Raw genomic sequence first — 20,733 nt, 5'->3', positions numbered from 1 at the left:
AGGGTTTTTTTTTTTTTTTTTTTTATGGGGATTGCGTAAAGCTCAATAGAGCCTGCTGATTTTTAGCAACGGATTTCACTTAAAGAACAGACATGCCATTCTAAATGGGCCTAATGGTCCACCATTGTCCCACAAAGATTGGGCACGTTTTCAATTACACCATGCATATCAACGAATGGGATGCATTAAATCATGCTAAATAGTAGTGTCATGACATTTTTTTATTTTATTTTCTAAGTGTATTAGGGTAGTAGTCACTCATTTTTTTTAGTCCTAATTGTTGCTTTTGTCGTCATAGGATGTTAATTAGTTGCTTACTTTATTTTCACCTCAGCAAGTGTCTCTCCACTGTGGCCATGATCTTGTTTTTTACAATGATACCTTTGTAGATTAATGATGTAATACTAAATGCTTATAGTGGAATCATTACACACCTCTGGAACAGTAAGATTGTTTCTCCAATTATCCATTTCATTACGTACCAAGATTTCAAAAGGTGTATGTGTTATGCAAGTACAATGTGTATACTACCCGATTTTGTCTGTCAAATATATTATTTTAATTTTTTTTTTTATAGTAGAGTCGGGGTTGATGTTGTTGGTTGTTTTTACCATAAGACAGCGTAAATCTCCTAATACGAAGAGAGTGAATCTAAAAGTTGTTTTCCACCTATAAGGGTTGACAATAAATTGTTGGTGAAAATAAAAGAGTAAGAGAATCATATGCAGAAGATTATTTGATACTCAAGTCTGGAAGAGTGGGTGTGAGAATTGAATTAGTACTCCTTATAAAATTACTTTGTGTTTATAGATTTTTTTAGCCTAAGTTGAAGTATACCAGAGATATTTAAAATAAACAAAAGGTATAATTTCTTGTTAAATATTTGTCATTTAATCAATTATTATTATATATAGGTGAGAAACTAACCATATTATAAGGTTTCTCTTATAATTTGGATATGAAATGGTACATGTGGTGATTAAGGAAGATGTAGTTGTTTTATACTATCTGTTCACATGCAATATAATAAAGGTCTTATAATAAAAAAAACTCATCCACACTACGTTGGAATTGGTAAAAAATGGATGATATTTACATTAAAATTAAGTTTAATTTGAGTATATTATTGGCCATTGCTTTTGTGCTCCTTTTAAAAAAAAGGTTTTGATGTCCTTTCTTGTGGGTTTAATGAAAATATGTGAAATGTAATAATTTCAAATTATGTAACACTATATTTTAGTTGAGAGGCAAACCATATCTAAATAACTATAATAACACCATATGGCCTCTCATTCAACTCAAAGTCGACCACCTAATCCTCACCCACGACAGCTTCACCCTTACACCCTCACCCACCTCTCCATTCTTGTCCTCGACGTAGGTCGAATATGTGCATTGCACGTACTTTGACACTGTCTTCTCTTGGGCCAACTATGATAGTGATAATCATCTCCGATGTAACGGTAATGATGGTGCTACTCTCTCCTCCTTGGCACAAGTAGAGGCCCACCATGGAAACGAAAACTGTCTCCTACAGCATGAGCCTTGTGAATGGTTTCAACTTATTTTGGACCTGTTAAATCCCTCAAAGAGTTTGTTGGAAGGGAGTGGGATCATTGGGGTGTTCAGTTGGGTTATTAGAGGACATGTTAGTGGTGGCAAGAGGAGCTTTTGATGATTCAACATATGTGAAGGTAGTGGGTGGTGACACCTGTTAGGGGTGGCAAAACAAGTTGGACCTGACAGGTCAACCCGTGTTAAAAAGGACAGGTCAGGTTGAAGATTTCAATCTATCAGCCCACTCTGATTCAATCCGTCCAAACCATTAATTTGACAGGCCAAAATATAGGTCAGCACGTCCTGACCTGTTTACCCTTTTTTTATAAATTAAAAATTAAAATAAAAAATAATTCAAAAAATAATTTTTTTATATTATATTTTTTAAAAAGTGTAAATATGTAATAATATTGTAATTTAAATCGTTAACACTTACAAATTAAATTTTAACTAGTTATAATAGAGTAAAACAACAAGTAAAATGTAATAATTATTTTAATTTTATCTAATATTAATTTATATGTATATATAAACAAATTTAAAAAATAAAAAAAGTTTAAAAAATTTGAAATCAAACTTAAAAAACAAAAGTGACAGGCTAGTACGAAATGATTACCATTATTTACCTATTTTTGATTGACATTTTAACCTAATCCGACTCATTTTTTATGAACCACATTCGAACGAATAAAATGGACGGAACTGACCCTTTTTCTTCATCTTCTTATGTCTAAAGGCACTTCGATGGTACACTAAAGCAATCTCGCATTATTTAAAATTATTATATATGTAACATGTTTTGATTGGATTCATATAAAAAAGACCAAAATCCCCCTTTTCTTTTAAGGAACACCGAATCGTCCGATATTATTTTGAACCCAAAATTATTAATTAAAATCTGGTATCTTAGTACATGTGTTTTATTAAGCAATACCATTGCTTAATTATCAAATAATTTATATACAGCACTTTTTTCATTGTTCTCCCAGTTTATTGGTCGGATATGAACCATTTTGCACCTTGTAAATAACACTTCTTAGCCCATCCTACACAACACCCTTGTTTTCAACAAATTGTTCATGCTCAAATCTACCTCGAGCGTACTGTTTCTGTTATTATTTCAAAGAGTTTACCACAACAATTCTTTCCACAAAAGATTTTTAATTATTCTTTATGACCATAAACACAAGTGGTATTAGTGTATTGATTTAACAGCAGAGACTGCACATTTCACCACATGTTATAATCATAACTAATTATCAGGAGTTGGAAGCAAATATGTCACTAATAATTGACTTAGTTGGATGAGATCGAAGTAAACTTATTTGCTCGTGCCCATAAAATATTGCTCGGTGACTTAGAAACCAAACTTCAATCCATTGCTTTGTTACCTAGCACATTGCACAGTGTCAACAAGTTATATGCAATCAATTAAAACCCCAAGAAATTCAGAAAAATTTATGCAATTGGCAATATCTAAATTTCAAGAAACTGATCTGGTCTCTCTCTTGAATCGAGACTCATAATCATTGATTAATTGTCAGTGCCAACTGAATTACCTACCATCATATGATTGAGACTTTTCACTAAAGGAAAGATAAAATGCATTATGATGTTTTTCAAAACATGTATTTGTCATTCTACATTAAAATTGAGACCAGTCTTGTAACAGAGGTTGTCCTTTATGATTAGAATATGTTGCAATTGTTGTTTGTTACTACTGATTGTGGTTTTGGTGGTGCATGAGTTATGATTGGAAACAATGTTGGAGTATGAAAGAACTTTAATAATATTAGGTGGAATAATAAAGAGTTTCACAGGTGCACAATGGTAGCATCCCTGCCTGAGAAGAAAACGAATGTGACTAAGATGTGTTGTTGTTACTTTGGTAGGTAGTAGTAGGAAAAACGGTAGCACAAGGCATTTCACTTGTGCCATGAAACAAAGGAACCAATTAACATGATTTGGAAGAATATGAGATGTTATGTCGAAGTCAAATACTGATAGCATTGGATAACGTTTTTCATAGGCATTGATTGAGTAATGGTGCGTGCAGCTACGTAGTTGTTGAACCATAAGGTTTAATTATGCACACTACGTGGCAGATCTCGTTGATTTGGTAGATAATACCATCCAATAATTTAACCAAGTCACGCCCTCAAACTCTCAAAACAACCACTCACAAGACTCATCAATTTCGTTATGTTTTTTAATCAGAATATAAAAGAAAATAAAAATTTAATTATTACAATGAAAAAATATTTCACTGCAATATTAAAAAGAAAATCATAAAAAATGTGTATAAAAATACAACTACAAATGTAAATATTTTACCCAATGGACTTAGAAATGATAAAAGTACTATTATACTAAATTATTAAGTAAGATCTAAACTAAAAAGTCTAAACTTTGGTTACTTTTTGGTAATTGAATTATGTTTTTATAAAGAACGGCGAGTTCTCCGTTCCGTTCGTAAGTACGTGGGTGTGACATTATTAGTCGTTAGAATGTGGGAAGACTCAACGCCGTCCCCAGATGTACGGTCAAATGCACGGCGTAATACGTGGAGCGTTGAATGCGGTGGACGCTTGGATCGCAGCTGTGGGACCCACATACTTAATCTATATTCGTTCATTTTCTTCCACCCGTTTTGCATCTTCTTCCTTGTTCCTTCTTCGCACACCTTACCAATTTCTAAACTTTCAAGATTCTTCTTCTGTTTCACTTTTCAAAAAAAGAAAAAAAAACAATAAAAAAACAAAAATTACAATTATGAAATAAAAAACTTGCTTCAAAATTCCCTATTTAAGTATTTTTAACAAAATGTTTTCATGATAGTATTTAACTCAATCTAAGAACATGCATTTTACTATGGTGTTTCAAAAATATTTGCAATTTTTCTAAGACAGGGATTCAATATTTCTTCTCTTATTTTGCATTAAAACATTTATATAAATTATTTTCCCTCATTTCTTAGGAACAAAGTTACTTAAAAGTTAGAAAGGAACCGCTAAATTGAAAATTAATTTGATTTCTACTAAAAATTATACAAAGTGTATAATGCAATTTCAAGAATTGATAAAATTTTCTCATATTCCTGATAATTTGAAGAAAAGAGAGAGAGAGAACGGAAAAGGCTATAAAAGATAAATTAAATAAAAATACTAGATAAAAGTAGATAGAGTTTCTGAAAACTACTATTTTTAAAATATAAAAACGAAATGGGTTAAGTGTGTTTATATTTGTCTATTTCTAGAAAATTATTAAAGATAAATTAAGCTAAATCATATAACTTTCGTATTATAAGAGAGGTAGAACGAGATACGTTATTGATAAATAAAGTATGACACTATAAAAGTATTTTATTTTTTAATGTGATCAGAAAGTATTATATATAACAAATTTATTATTATTTCAAAATAATCATTTTTTTAATGAGCTATTTCAATTCCTATTAAATATAAAAAATATTATACACAATTTATTACTTCAAATTATAAACAATAATTTTAAAAAAATCAAATTTACTCAAAAATATATTTACAAACACTGGTTAATTTGAGCTTACCTTTATGTGTTTTGATTAGTTGCAAATAAATATTGATTACCATCTTAAGTAAAAACACAATGCATCGTATAATTTCATGTATCATACTACGCTGCCGTTTCTGATTTTTTTTTTTTTTTTTCAATATAAGGATCTTTGCATTTGCATGAGTAGAAATATGTTATATGTATTGTATAATCTTAATTAATAATGTTTTACTTTTATATTTATTTTTGTTAAAGACATATGAAACCCTAGCCTTGTATGAACTAATGATGTTGCGATTAAAATTGAGTATATGAAAATAAAAAGTACAACTTTGAGAGATAAAGAGTATAAATTTTTTCAAATGTTTTAAATGAAACTTAAAATTATTTAATTTTAAACCATTAAATTACTCTTAATAAATTTTTTAAATTTCCTATGAAAAACCACATATTATTACAAAATCATTTTAATTTTTTTTCTTAAAATGAGTAACCTGCTTAAAATTCTCGAATTATAACATTGACATGAAAATTTCTTTTCCAATGTCATAGTATGAAAAATATAGTTCAAGCTATTACCTGTTTAGATAACATTTTTCTTTTCACTAAAAAATCGATAAATTAAACCCATATTTTTATAATAATTTGGTCCTCAATTGGACGTGACAAATGTCTATGAAAAATGTTTGGATTTAATAAAAAGTCGTTTAGATTTTTTTATAATTTATTTATTTCTATTCTAAAAATAATATTGATTTCAAGAAATATAATTATAATAAAGAATTTGTATTATTTTTTTTCTGTTGTTATATAATCTTAAAATATACATTCACATCTCTTAATGTCATTCGTCTACCTTATCTAATTTCAAAATATCAATAGGGCTAAATTTAACTAAATATTAAGAAAATTAAAAATTTTAAAATACAAAGGATATTTTTTTTTATAAACAAATATTGAATTGTTTAACTACTCACTTCTCTACGTTTTTTTTAAAATGACATTCATATGCTTTGTAATTTTAAAATAGACACACACACACACACACAAATATATATATATATATATATATATATATATATATATATATATATATATATATATATTATTACAATTAAAATAGCAGTCATACTTCATGTTTTATTAATAAAATGTAATTTGAAATTGTTTTAATTAATTTTAAAATATGTTTACGTTAATTTTTAAAACGAAGGAAAAAATCTACAAATTCAATGTTTTGTTTAAAAAAGATTTTCGAAACCAAAGCATGTAATAATATCTCATCCGATTCCAAAAAGTATAATAGTATATAACAATTTTCCATCAACTTATAAACGATTAGCATTTCTCACAAAAAAAAAAAAAGCTTAAATAAGTGTGTTGTTACAAAGAGATTAATATGAATGAGATTTGAAAGTCAAATTGGAAAATTGTACGAGTTAGTTACTACTTTAATGTGTGAACTCGACAAACCTGACATGGAATGCCATGTGAATAAGAAGACTAACAAATTTAGCAACTCTATAATATACTGATTAGCAAAATTTTATTTGTTAAATAAGTACTTACTTTTTCTTAGATTCATAATTTCAACTGCTTTCTTTTTTATAAAATACGAAATTAGGTTTTACTTTATCAGCTTCTCCGACTTTTGCTGTTTTCGCTACAGCGTTTCTGACTCTGCACCTCAAAATATTGAAAAATCAATGAAAACGAATGCATTTTTTTTTTCCATTATGTTTCAGTAGCCGTGAAAGGTGACTTCACTCTGACTTGGGTTTCTCATTGTTTTTATGTTCACTTCAAATTTTTACTACTAATATGATTTTGTTACCATCACAAGCACCGATGCAGAAGCAACTTTATTATTATTATTGTTATCATCGCATGAGCTTAAACTTGATTGGGATATTCCTTAAACACCACTCTAATATATAGTGAAAGAAATATCCTTTATCATTCGCTCATAATATTTTTTTTTATGTTTTTTAATTCTGAAAGGTTGTAATTCAAGGAGATAAAAAAAAACGAAGTCATAGAGAATGATTAATTATAATCATATGGTATGTTAAATGTCATTGTCATTATCAACACTAAATATATGTATATACCCTAGTTTTGATGCGTATGAATATAATGTTTGGAAGAAAAGAATTGTGTATTACTAATGAAAGAGTGTGTTATCCCTGACCACTATATATTGATATGGAAAACAAATCACATCCGTACAACTATATTCATAGTGTGAACTCTTTCACTATTGGATCCTGGTGACTTTTTGACTCCGGTTGAAACATTGAACACAAACATAGTAAGAAGTTAGTAACATAAAGAACAACCTCAAATTCCAAAATAGAAAAAATGGTTTCAATGGTTTGGTTTTATGGCACAACTTGCAAATGAAGCAAGGTGATTTCATATCAATTTTCAGGTCCTAAGGTCCCTAACTTCTTTTGTCCCCTACACTCATCACCACCATAGTAACCCACTCACTTTTCTCATTCAGGTTTTATTTGGTTAATCAGATAGATAAATGGTAAAAAGTAAAAGTAAAAAAAAAAACATTTATTGTTTTACCTTATTGTTCCTTATTTTTTTTTTCTTTTCTTACTTATCGGATCTACCTACGTACCACTTTCATCGACAAAAGGAAAGAAGAAAACAAAATAAGCAACAGTGACCGAAGGTGAAAATCAACGGTCCAAAAGAGATCGCAGTGGGGCCCAGTTTTCTTCACACTCCCTCCATAAATACCCACGAACCTTTCTATCTTCCCTCCACAGAACTCAAACACAAAACAGAGTTAGTTTCTTTCTGAAACCGTTCCTCTTCTCATAACTCCTAACTAAACCCTGCTCAGTGTTCCCACTCGCAATGGCTACGCTCAAAAGAATCATTGCCATTGTTTCCCTCACAACTGTTCTTCTAACTTCCGCCGAGGCCCGAATCCCGGGCGTGTACGGCGGCGGCGCGTGGGAGACCGCGCACGCCACGTTTTACGGGGGGAGCGACGCGTCGGGCACAATGGGCGGCGCGTGCGGGTACGGGAACCTGTACAGCCAGGGCTACGGTGTGAACACGGCTGCGCTGAGCACGGCGCTGTTCAACAGCGGGCTGAGCTGCGGCGCGTGCTTCGAGATAAAGTGCGCGAACGACCCGAGTTGGTGCCACGCTGGCAGCCCCTCGATCTTGGTGACGGCCACGAACTTCTGCCCTCCGAACTACGCTCTCCCCAGCGACAATGGAGGATGGTGCAACCCTCCCAGACCACACTTCGACCTCGCCATGCCCATGTTCCTCAAAATCGCAGAGTACCGCGCCGGCATCGTCCCTGTCTCTTACCGCAGGTAACGTTACCTTCACCCATTTTCGCTTTTACCTTTTCGTTACATTTTTTTTTATATATTAATAACACATTTTTTCATACTTTTATTTTTAAATATGTTTTCTGTTAATTACTATTAACCTACTCTCTTACTGTTTTTACTTTCCCTTTTTTAAATTTCAGTTATAGTGTTTGTTGTATTTCAATTAAATTTGTAATTCAAAACACGAGTTTAAAATAAAGTATATGACGGAATTTTTCCCGCATTTGGTAAAGGTGTAGTTTTTCTCTTCGGACAGTTGAATAGACACTGTAAGCGAAAAATTAATAATTTATACTAAAGAAAGGGATATTTTGATGTTTTATTATTTTATAATAAATTGCGAATAAGAAAAATAGACTGAACGCGCATGTTTGGCTTTTGGCCTTCTGAGGGTGCAAAGCGCATAATCAGAAATGCGACGTCGTTTAAACCGACAGAGTGTACTGATATTCTTACACTATGGCGGGGACTAGACAGTAGACTATTGGTGATTCGTGATTCGTAATTCGTAAAAGTGAAAACTGATCAGAAGCGTTGATTGTTATTTGGTGGGTCCCTGTCTGGAGAAAACTTGAACCGGTTATCTGAAACCGGTTCAGGATTTTGACAAACGTGCACTTTTGCCGCGTAACTGCACGATTCTCGAAACCAACCAAAAATAAGATAGTTTGATTGTAACTATGTAGTTGTATTTGTCTGCCCTGGTGGATGCGTTTTATTACGAATGATGCCACTGACGATTGTGATTGGGTGCGTGAATGTGCAGGGTGCCTTGTAGAAAGCAGGGAGGGATGCGGTTCACGATCAACGGCTTCCGTTACTTCAACCTGGTTTTGATCACCAACGTGGCGGGTGCAGGGGATGTGGTGAGGACGAGCGTGAAAGGGTCTAAGACTGGGTGGATGAGTATGAGCCGTAACTGGGGTCAGAATTGGCAATCAAACGCTGTTCTGGTTGGTCAGTCACTCTCGTTCAGGGTCACAGCCAGTGACCGGCGCACCTCCACCTCCTGGAACATTGTACCCGCCAATTGGCAATTTGGCCAAACTTTCACTGGCAAAAATTTCAGGGTCTGATCGTGTTTTCTGGGTTTTTCTCTTATTAAAAAAAGAAAAAAGCTTTACCTCTATGTAGTTTTGAATTTGCCTTGGGATGTGGATATAGGGTGAAAAAAATGGAGGGAAGTAAAGTAAGTGGTGGTAGTGATCAGTGAACTTTTTGACTTTTTTTTCTTTCTTTCTTTGTCTTGTGAAAGTGGGGTTGTCTTGGTATACGAGTTTGAAGTGTTATAGGATTTGAAAAAATGGAGGAGGGGAACATCATGTGAAACTTGTAAGGTGCTGAAGTGGCTTCAAGTGTATGAGCCCGCAGCTATATTTCTTAGACATATTTATATATATTAATGAAAAGATCAAGTGTGTTTATCTTTATAATCTTGTTCACTTTTTTAAGCTCTTAATTTTCCAACTGTGATGCGGTGAAGTGATGAGTTAGTTATTGAAACTTGACAAGTGTGTTTGTGTTTGATGCATGCATGAGATGTTCTAAAGCTGATGAGCACGCTTAGCTGCGCCGAAAAGCAAAAGGAGTACAAGAAAATTGTGGAAATGGGTGCTAATTCACCGTATTTGTCTCTTCGTAAACTGTTAGCAAAGTAGATTCTATACCTTCCGTGTTGTTTCTCTTAACTTCTTCGATGCCAAAATAAAAAGGTAGCATGGATTAAAAAACTAATTTGTTCTGCGGTATGTTAAAATATGTTTTCTTTATTGAATGGAATTTTGTTCTCTGTTTTACCAATAAATAGTGGACTTTACAGATTGTTGCAATAGTGTAGAGTTGGGCTTTTAAGAAACTTGTTACACGTCCAATGTCATGAGTAAGATTTTTCAAATTGCAGTTCCACGTTCCAATTGTTTGGTCAAGCAACAGAGACATAAAGAATGGACGTTTTTGTTGCAGTGATTCACTAATTGCCATTTTCTTCATTGGGTTTCTCTCTATAGGAGGCATGTACTTGCTTCCTTTAAGTAAATACATAATTCAACAAGTGAAGTAATTTATCAATTGATAATTAGAACAAACTCATAATTCAACTTAGAATAACAGGGTTGGTAATTCATTTTTCTTTTTTAAGTGGCATCTTATGGCCGAACATGTCTGCCTAACCAACAATATGCATAACACAATGTATAGTCTAAAACTATTTTCTGAACACTATAAATTAATATATAATGTTGTAATGTAAAGGAACACGCTTATATTCCTGTGACCAATTCAACTATTCAGCATTATATTCCATGGTTACGTTGAAAATCAAATTTTCCGAACACTGTAAATTATCTAACAATATTCTAAGAGAAGATGCAGTCTGCAGGTAGTCTTAACTTATTTGTCAGCACCAGATTGCATCAGTAAGAAAATTTTCTTTCTTAATTTGTAGATCAAAAGAAAATTGAAAATTATAGTTGCATTATTTTATAATTACATACATACATAAATACCAGCCTTTACACCGTCCCTCTTTTCTGTTTAGATAGTTTATATTGCATCAATAATAATTTTACTCCATCTTGCAAGGTAGCTCTCTTTCCCTCTTCGTAATTCCATAATTCAGAGGTTGTATACCTCCCACTTGGGTTATATGTATTGATCTCTGTCAAAGCTGTCACCACTGCTTTGTAGACTCCTTCACCGAACTCATTTTTCAGTGCTTTCAACTTTTCATCTTCATTGTCTATGATTTCCTGCCATGAAAAAAATCGTGAAACCAGACGAGTTAGAAAAAAATCATAATTGACATTCCTAAATATAGGCACCATGTTAGTTCTAACATTAATCATCTGACATCATTATACAATCTACATACTAATCAGAATAGTTCATATAGCAATGTCATCCAGCATTATTTTTCTTCTAATTTTGTCACCATGAAAAGTTCATCTATGAGGAGTGCAAGTAAAATCGAAGTATTTAGGCATCAAAGGTACATGGACTAAGCTTCTAAATATCCATTCTTTCTAACTAAGAAGACTTCAAGGTGCTTACTACAGAAAACGCCAGATTTGATGAAGACTAAATAGTGATATCTATAAGCTTAAGCAAGGCACACCTGATCTTTTCCTTCAATTATGGTAATTTTAAATGGATGCCACCCTGGGTCCTTTATATACTCGTCCCACAAGGAACACAGTTCTGAAGCTCTTTCTTCTGCATCCTCATCGTTGTATTTTTTCTTCATAGCTTCAAGGAATGGTCTAATATCAAGCTCCCCCATTCTCTTCACACCAACACCAGCACGGCAAGATATCTCTTTAATGCCCTGCAACATATAACATTTCAAGAAAGTTTGGAAAAAGTTGGAAAAATTCAAAACACAAGTACCAAATGAGTACTGAAACCCCCAACACCGTCATAGTTTAAACATTGTTAACTGGTTTGCAATACACTTCAATATGGTAGTGTAGGTGATTCAAGGTATGCTACTACATCAAACATGGTATGCAAGAGGAGACGTATACACAGTTGATATACTGTTTTAGTTTGTAGTACTTCTGAACTATCAGTTAATGTGCTATCATTATAATTTTTTTCTATAGCATTTAAAATAATTAAGATATACACATGTATATTTGAAATTTAAGGAATATGAGCAGGTAGGGTAGGGTTTAAATTTATACAAACACATCACTTTTTCCTCTTTTAAGTTCTCATATATCTTTTTTCAATTTAAAGATTCACTTTCCAACTATTTTTCACAAATAGGGTTATCTACCCTTCCTGATAGCATTGTGATACTGTCTTATCATAGGAAGGAAACCCACTGGCTACTGCCAGCAAATTCAGGTCTGGAGGCTTGGGTGGTGGTGGAGATGAAAGTGGTTTTTGTACTACAGACTCTGAACCCAGTAAGTTGGAATTCCAAAATTCCAATGTCATTGATGTTCCACTTACATTAAAAAACAAACACTTTAAAAAACTAAGGGAATAGAAGACTTTAAAAAACACTTACATTAATCAATTCTTTTCGAGCTTCTTGTAGCTCATCATTGCTCTGACGCTCTTTAATAATTAGTGTCTGGTTCAGGGCATCTAGGTCTCGTAGTGACTGTTCCTTCTCTCTTAAATGCTTGTGTAAGGCATCCACCTTATTCAGAACTTCTGAGTCTTCATCTTCCTCAATGTATTGCATGACATTTAATTTTCCTTTCAGTTGTTGAATCTCCAATTCTAGTTTTTGTTTCACTTCCAGTTGTTTTTCAAGCCTGATGATTTTATGACGAAGATGTTCTTTTTGCCGCTGGATAAATATATTGTCAGGTAACATTAACAACCAGCTATTCTGATGGGGACAATGACACTCAGTCATTAGAAAAGCACAAAATAGGATACACAAACCTTTTGATCTGCAGCCAGTTTCCAAATATTTTCACCAGCTTTCTGTTGCTCCAGAACAGCCATTTCCAAAGAGCTATTTTTCAATGCATTCTAAAAAGACAATAGACATCAGCATTGTTATACATAACATTCTAACAAATTCTTAACCACATCGTCATTATTAAAGGATTTAAAAAATACAAATAAAACATAATGCCACACTTTTTGTTTATAGGTTCCATAGCAATGTTCTTACCGTGAGGGACAAAATAATGTCAAAAATAGAAGGAAAAAAAAAAATCCCAATGACATTCTTTGACATAAAACTCTAAACGGGTAGCTTTTATTTTAACCCTGCTTTCCCTAAATTTCATCACATAAACTCCTTAGCATATAAAAACTAAATGGAGTTCATATTATTATCATTATTATTGACATCCATTTTAGAATACATTACATTAAAAAAATTTAAAATATTCATTAACAGAAACAATCTCATGTAGTCCATTTTTGACTGAAAAAAGAAACAAAAAGAGTTTTCATAGAAGAAAATGTGTAGCTTTCAATTGCATACTACTAATAACCAATTAGATTACATTCCTAATATCCTTGGGCCTAGTTCTCACACAAGTCAGCTGGAAACATATTCCAATCATTAGGTGATCATTAAACTTGATAAGTAAAAATGGAAAAGTTATTAATTTTGTTTGCCAACTCTTCCATTAAAATCACTAAAACAAATAAATATTGATCATCTTAATTAAGTATCCTTAAACAATGATTTTTTCCTTCAATTTCTATTTCACAGGAATCTCAAGCACAGCATGATAGAAGAGATGCAACAATAGCAATAATAATAACACTAAACCTCCATAATCTCTTCTTCCAACTTCTTGCTTTCACTTTCATTATGTGCTTCACGTTTTTCCAGTTCAATTCTCCGCAACTCAAGCTCTCTTTTCTGAGATTCCAGTTGCAACTTAAGCCTTTCATGACCATTAAAAATATTCTGGAAGTGCTGAGTTGCACTTGATTGTATTTTCTTCATCTCTGAATACAATCAATCATGGTATAATAATAAAATGTCATTAAAATAGTTCAGCATCCTTTACAAACAATGAAAAGTCAGAAGTGTATTGTAGAAGATCCAGCAGGACATTTGGAAACCATTACTATTACAGAGATAAATTCTACAGTGTAACAACCACGATGGTGATGCAACCAGAAGTTTGCAATGTCTGGACTTTGATTCTACCAATAAAAATTGTTAAAATCAGACTCAATCCAGTGATATATAATCTAACACACAGGAAATTATGCCAATGTAAACAATTTCATTGTAGAATTGGACCCATGTGACTTAAAAATAAATTGGAAACCAAAAATACTAACAACGACAACAACATCAAACGAGTCATGGTCCAAACTAGAGAAATAAAGCAACATAGATTCAACAGCAATATATACCTTGATTGTGGTCTTGAGTGAGCTTATCTATTTCCCCCATTACAATTTCCATGCGACGTGAAGTCTCATTGTATTTTACTTCCATCTCCATTAACCGCTTCTTCTTGACCTGAAGAGTATTGTTCAAGCAGGAAACAAGTTTGTCATGTATACGAGCTTCTTCTTTCATGAGTTCAGATATTGTTTGGATATCCCCCATCTTCTGCAATTGTTCCCCAATGATATTATTCGTCTTGTAGTCATCAGCTCGAGCAATCCATGCATAAATACCAGACTTTTGCTCAGTATTAGCAAGCCAGTCCTTTTTCCCGTGATGATCTAATTCATATGCTCTTTCAAATGCCAAAGCATTAGCTAAGCCAGTCCAATCTTTATTAAATTCCATAACTGCAGTTCCAGAGTGACCCCGGATATCCGAAAGAGTCCGGACTCTACAAGGATTAAATCCCCTGATTCTGTGTTCGTCCCTCAGCTTGGAACCAGTTTCCCCAACACAACGTCCATCTTCTGTCTGTCCAGTAGGAATATTAACCAATATCCCAGTCCATGGCCACACAAACTGCTCCTCAAAAAGGATATTGCCTTTATCTGCAGTTTTTGGTGTACCATCCACATTCATAAGATCCATTTCCAAATATTTCATTAAAGCCAAATGATTAGCCTTTTCAGTGGCACTTCTCTTTTGTGAGATACTCTGACCCACCCCAGAAGCATGTTCAAGGATTTCCCTGAACACATAATCCCGCTTTCTCTTTTTATTAGGGCAGTATGGACATGAGAAAGTCATTTCAGAGGTTTTCACAATATGACTTCCCTTTTTGAGTGCTTCGTAGGATTTATGCACATACCACCCACTTATTTGAGTTGCCCTTATATTATTATCTTTATGAGAGTAGTGACCCGTCACAGTTTCTCCTGGGGTTGCTGATATTGTGCCTGAAAGACAAAAAGTAGCGTAACTAACAAACATGTCATGTTGCTTTGTAGATTAGTTCAAGTATTGTGAATTTGCTGATATGGGCATAATCAGTAACAGAGAAGAAACATAAATATTGTTACAATTATTTCATTAACAGGGGATCACCTTGATCCATAGGTTTTGATGGAAATGAAGCACCCACATTCATAACATCCTTTTTCAAATATTTTTCTAAAGCCAGATGATTGGCCCTTTCAATGAAACTTCTTTTTTGTGATCTACTCTGACCCACCCCAGAAGCATGTTCCAGGATTTCCCTGTACACATAATCCCGGTTTATCTTTTTATTAGGGCAGTATGGGCATGTGAAAGTCTCATCCGAGGTTTTCACACAGTGTCTTCCCATTTTGAGTTCTTCATAAAATTTATCTACATACCGCCCAATCTGAGATGAACTCATATTGCTATCTTTGTCAGAGCAGCAACCAATTGCAGTTTTTCCTGGGCTTATTATTATGGTTCCTGAAAAATAAAAAACAGTATTAGCACTGGCTGCCACGAGTTACTACACTGATTTTTAATTTTGATCAAAATTGTCACTTTGCATGCTACTTCCATTATACACCATAGTGAATTGAATTAATCAATAACTAGAAAAAATTGAACAGAATCTCCATACGATCTCTTCATTAACAACAGGGGGATCACCTTCATTTACAGGTTTTGATGATGAACCTCTCACATTCATGACATCCTTTTTCAAGTCTTTTGCTAAAGTCATATGAGTAACATCTTCTTTGACTCTTCTTTCTTGTGAACTACTCTGATCCACTCTAGTAACTGGGTGATTACCTTCATTTACAGATTTTGATGAATCACTCAAGTGCATGAGATCATTTTTCAAATATTTCATCAAGGCCAGATGAGTAGCCTTCTCTCTGAAATTTCTCTTTTGTGAAGTACTCTGACCCACCCCAGAAGCATGGTCAAAAAGTTCCCTGTACACATAATCCTGTTTTTTCTTTTTAGGGCAGTATGGACAAGAAAAAGTCTCATCTGAGGATTGCACAATATGATTTCCCTTTTTGAGTTCTTTGTAAAACTTATCTACATACCACCAGTTTATTGGCGGAGATGCACTCGTACCAGTCTCCTTGTTAGAGCATTGAGCTATTTCAGGTTGTCCTGAGCTTAATTTGGTACCTGAGAAACAAAAGAAACAGTGATAGTACTGGCTACTGTCATGTTGCTTTACAAATATCTTTATTATTCCATTAACTACTTGTGAATTGGCACATTTCCGTATATTCAGTAACTTGGAATAGAGAAAGTATAGAACTGAAATTTCGTTCTAGACTAAGTCATTTCCATTAACTGGAGACTCACCTTTATCAACAGGTTCTGAAAGGCCATCCACAATAATAAGATCATTTTCCAAATATTTTACTAACGCAAGATGATTGGCTCTCTCTCTTGCACTTTTCTTTTCAGAACTACTACGACCCACCATATATGCATGTTCTAGGAGTTCCCTGTACAAATAATCCTGTTTTCTCCTAGGACAGTATGGACAGATGAAAGTCACATCTGAGGTTTTTACATTGTAACTTCCCTTCTTGAGTTCTTCGTAAGATGTATCTACATACCACCAACTTATTTGAGATGTATCAGTATCCTTGCTAGAGAACTGAGACATTACTGTTTCTCCTGGGTTGAATAATTTGACACCTGAAAGTTAAAAATTTAATGTTAGTACTGACTGTTGTCATGTTATTTTATTAAATATCTTCATTATGCCATTGAATATTATTGTAAATTGGCAAGATTCGGCTTAGGTAATAAGGAAAATATTTAAAACTGAAATTTTGTTCAGTAACTTCATTAACGGGAAACCTTTATCTGCAGGTTTTGATGTGCCATCCACATAAGCAAGATCTTTTTCCAAATATTTCACTAAAGCCAGATGATTAGCCTTCTCTTTTGCTGTTCTCTTTTCTGAACTACTCCGACCAACCCCAGAAGCATGATTAAGGAGTTCCCTGTACTTATAATCCTGTTTCCTCTCAGGACAGTATGGACAAATGAAAGTTTCATCTGAATTTTTCACTTTGTAAGTTCCCTTCTTGAGTTCTTGATAAGATATATCTACGTACCACCAACTTAGTCGAGATGTACTTGTGTCAATATCTTTGTTAGAGCATTGAACCATTATGGTTTCACCAAGGCTTAATACTATGTCAGCTGAAAAATTAAAATTATGGTTAGACTGTTAATGCTACCAGTTGTTTTGTTGTTTTACAGATTTCTCCATTAGATATCATATTGAACTAGCAACCAAAGTTTTTAAAACTGTTGACTATTGCAATTTTGACTGCATTGTCAAGGTTTTGGGGTGGTTGCAACCACACCATGATAAGATCTCAATTATGACCATATTGACTGCATGTGTCTGTATTTTTCTGCAATATCGAGGGACATGATAAAACCACAACAAGGGCTGTAGTTTAAAACATGTGAAGCAAGTACGTTATTACTTAAATCATATTTTGTCTTTGATTATGGAATCAAATTATTTACAAAAGGGAAAAACATACATTCATGTCGCTTTTAGTTATTGCAGTTTCAGAAAAACATGTTCAAATTATTCATACTTTCATATTGATAAATCTGATCCTCAGTGTTCACAACAATGATAAGGAAGGACTAAACTCATGTGTTCACAAAGTTTGATGATCAAATTTAACAATAAGAAAATATAGGGATATAAGCATGTTTAACTGAAAATACAAGAACTAAAAGTTTTTGTAAAAGTATAATGCATCTAAGAACCTAAGTCAGAGTTAAGCAGCTTCAAAGTTCTTCAAAATGAGACAAAGACAAACATAATAACATAAATATTCTAACAGTCTGCATACATATTATAAATTTACCAACCATCAAGCATGAAAGCAGAAGGAAATCTTTTCTTTTCTTTTACTTTTCAAATTTTTTTATAACTAATGAGAAGTTTGTAATCATTTAAAGTGGTCTCATGGCCTAAACAACAAGAAACTATGTCTCATTGTTCAGAATCTAAAGTGTTATCCAAGGGACATTCCACAAGTCAGATAGCAGATAAATAACAGAGAAATGTTCACGAAACAAAACTAGAGTCACGACAAACTTTGACATTTATTAAAAATTATTAAAAATGTATTTTTTAAAGGAAACAACATAAAAGAAAGCAATCAACCATAAAAATAAAAACTTACTGCACAGATATGATCTTCCCCGTAGACAACATGCAGTACAAAAGAAGATAAAAGTAAAAAGGAAAGGTTTCAACCGCATGCGATCAGTTCTAATTCTAAATGAAAAAAAAAAAAAAAAAAAAAAACAGGATTTGAATAGATACCTATTGCCGGATACAAGATAAACTAATAGAAGCTCAGAGAAGACCGTTATTGTTGTTGTTCTTCTTCACATTCACCAAATTGACACAATAAAGATCAACAAGCGCAAAATTGAAGAGGAAAAGTGATGATATTGGAGGGAGGGAGAAAAAAATGTGATAATCACAAACTAGGGTTTTGCGCTGGGAGGTGTGTAGAGCGTGCTATGAACAACTGTCATTGCCGTTGAAGTCCTAGACAGAAAACCTCAGTTGTCCTGCAAAGAGTTACTGGGAACTCGGTGAGATGGAACATGGAAATGATCACTATATATTACATTTTATATTATATTATATGTGTAAATGAATTATATAAACAAATAAATAAACATTAATGATTAATTGCAGAATCACAAATGTTCCATGTATTTTAGCAGTTTCATAAATTGTTATAAAAAATTATGTGGGTAAGTTTTTATAATATTATGATTTTTTTTATTATATTAACTAATAAAGTTAATTATGCTTATAAGGATAAAATGGTAAAAGAATGTGTATACAAAAACAGCAGTTACAAAATAAATTCCTACTGTTTTTTATATTAAAAAACATTAAAAAAAATGTGTACACCAAACAACGATTACTGAATAAAATATCCTCTGTATATAATCATAATTATAGATAATGGGAGGTTCTACAAAGAAAACATGTGTACCATCTCATTTGTATAAATTATCAAACAAAATATTTCATAATTGATAAAATTAAATTATAAAACTCTAATATATAAATATCATATTATTGTTATCCGAAAACTAAGATATCAGACCGTGGTAAGTTGTGTACATTACATTAACACTTTTAATCAAGGTAAAACCCTAGGTTAGGACCTCTTGTTCTTCTCACCAGATACTTCATTTCTCGAATTTGAATCATTATTAGAGCGAGTCTACGGATAACTTCCAAGTGGACCCCTACATTAATATTTACACTAAACAATCTCCTACTAATTATCCCTGGATTAATATCAACAAATTATGATTCATCAATCAAATCTCAATCAATCGTTCATAAAAGCTACTAACTTATTAAAGTAGATCAGCCAACATTTCTCCCAGGTTTTGATCCACTCGCTTAACAAGCATGTCTTCTTGTTGAGCAAAAAGTACCTTTCAACCAATGACAAATTGCTCACACAACAAGTGTAGAACTAGGACCTTCAAAGAAAAATATCCTTCAGTAATTCGTCCAACAAATCTCAAGTCATTGAGTCCCTGACTTAGAGTTCGCCAAGCCCAACGAGTAATTTCTATATAAACATCAACATTTTATACAAACATAATTTAAACACTTAGATTTCATAACTTTCACATATCATGTCATCCTACTTCTCAGATACAACAACCAATCACAGTACAATCATATAATCTATAACGCTAATATGTTTATAAGTTAAAAATAATGAAATTAACTTTCCTTTCCGTGAGACAACTCAAAAGAGTATCGGGACAAGACTTCCTTCAAAGCTACATAGCTCAGATTCAACTCAGGAACAACATAAATATGATTAAGAAACATCATCAAAACCACTGATCAGTAGAGAAATACAGAGGAAGCTTAGATGACACATGCGGCTAAAAATTCTCACATGCACAAAAATCAAAACTAGAAAATGGTAGAAAATCATCTTATTTAATTTGAGAAATTGATCGGACAAAATTAGAGAGCTCGCCTCAGATATTATCATCCAACAGTCTCTGATCTTCAAACAAACGAATACAAAAGTGAAAAGTCTAACGAGAAGGGAGAAAGTTCTAAAGAAAATGTATTTATAACTAATGAGGTGTTTATAACTAATAAAATTATTTATAAAATTTCTATTTATACTTCAACAATTTAATATTAAAATAATTGAGTATTAATTATTTTAAATACTTTACCAATTCTAAACTACCAACATGCACACGCAAAACATAATTGTCTATGTATATAGTTTCAAAGAACTTCTAACAAATATATTTATTGTGAAAATTAAAAAAAAAACTTACATTTAAATGGAAAAGACTTAATGTTGCTTTATCATGTTCATGTCTTTGTGTTGACAACATAATAATTAAGGACTAAATCTAAAACTTATATTG

At 32.7% G+C, this 20,733-nt stretch overlaps 2 protein-coding genes across 3 annotated transcripts; one reads left to right on the top strand and one right to left on the bottom strand.

The window, feature by feature from the left end:
- Positions 1-7,873: 7,873 nt before the first annotated feature.
- On the top strand, positions 7,874-9,892 carry LOC114192995 (expansin-A4). The gene is made up of 2 exons (XM_028082680.2): positions 7,874-8,438; positions 9,226-9,892. The coding sequence occupies exons 1-2, from the start codon at positions 7,966-7,968 to the stop codon at positions 9,533-9,535; spliced, it is 783 nt and encodes a 260-aa protein (XP_027938481.1). The 5' UTR covers positions 7,874-7,965; the 3' UTR covers positions 9,536-9,892.
- A 973-nt stretch (positions 9,893-10,865) lies between these two features.
- Positions 10,866-18,913, bottom strand: LOC114194486 (protein INVOLVED IN DE NOVO 2-like). 2 transcript variants are annotated; one of them, XM_028084740.2, is made up of 11 exons: positions 18,617-18,913; positions 17,116-17,463; positions 16,609-16,950; positions 15,931-16,425; positions 15,388-15,744; positions 14,304-15,239; positions 13,705-13,886; positions 12,858-12,947; positions 12,472-12,759; positions 11,572-11,781; positions 10,866-11,206 (listed from the first exon to the last, which is right to left on the bottom strand). In XM_028084740.2, the coding sequence occupies exons 2-11, from the start codon at positions 17,429-17,431 to the stop codon at positions 10,970-10,972; spliced, it is 3,453 nt and encodes a 1,150-aa protein (XP_027940541.2). In that variant the 5' UTR covers positions 17,432-17,463; positions 18,617-18,913; the 3' UTR covers positions 10,866-10,969. The 2 variants fall into 2 exon arrangements, with proteins under 2 accessions (XP_027940541.2, XP_027940542.2); XM_028084741.2 differs by lacking the exon at positions 17,116-17,463 and having other exon boundaries at positions 18,617-18,908.
- Positions 18,914-20,733: the final 1,820 nt, after the last annotated feature.

Source organism: Vigna unguiculata, chromosome 8 (assembly GCF_037176805.1).
Source record: "Vigna unguiculata cultivar grain cowpea cultivar isolate G323 ecotype 2 chromosome 8, ASM3717680v1, whole genome shotgun sequence".
NCBI classification, from domain to species: domain Eukaryota; kingdom Viridiplantae; phylum Streptophyta; class Magnoliopsida; order Fabales; family Fabaceae; genus Vigna; species Vigna unguiculata.
Note: the sequence above shows the minus strand (reverse complement) of the source record. Positions and strands in the feature narration are given on the sequence as shown.

Excerpts from the sequence above, each read along its gene's own strand:
- LOC114194486 (XM_028084740.2), bottom strand. The coding sequence starts at position 17,431 with ATGGTTCAATGCTCTAACAAAGATATTGACACAAGTACATCTCGACTA. Across the intron at positions 15,240-15,387 it reads ATCAAAACCTATGGATCAAG|GCACAATATCAGCAACCCCA; the intron begins GTGATCCCCTGT and ends TTTGTCTTTCAG. Across the intron at positions 12,760-12,857 it reads AACTGGCTGCAGATCAAAAG|CGGCAAAAAGAACATCTTCG; the intron begins GTTTGTGTATCC and ends ATATTTATCCAG.
- LOC114192995 (XM_028082680.2), top strand. The coding sequence starts at position 7,966 with ATGGCTACGCTCAAAAGAATCATTGCCATTGTTTCCCTCACAACTGTT. Across the intron at positions 8,439-9,225 it reads GTCCCTGTCTCTTACCGCAG|GGTGCCTTGTAGAAAGCAGG; the intron begins GTAACGTTACCT and ends GTGAATGTGCAG.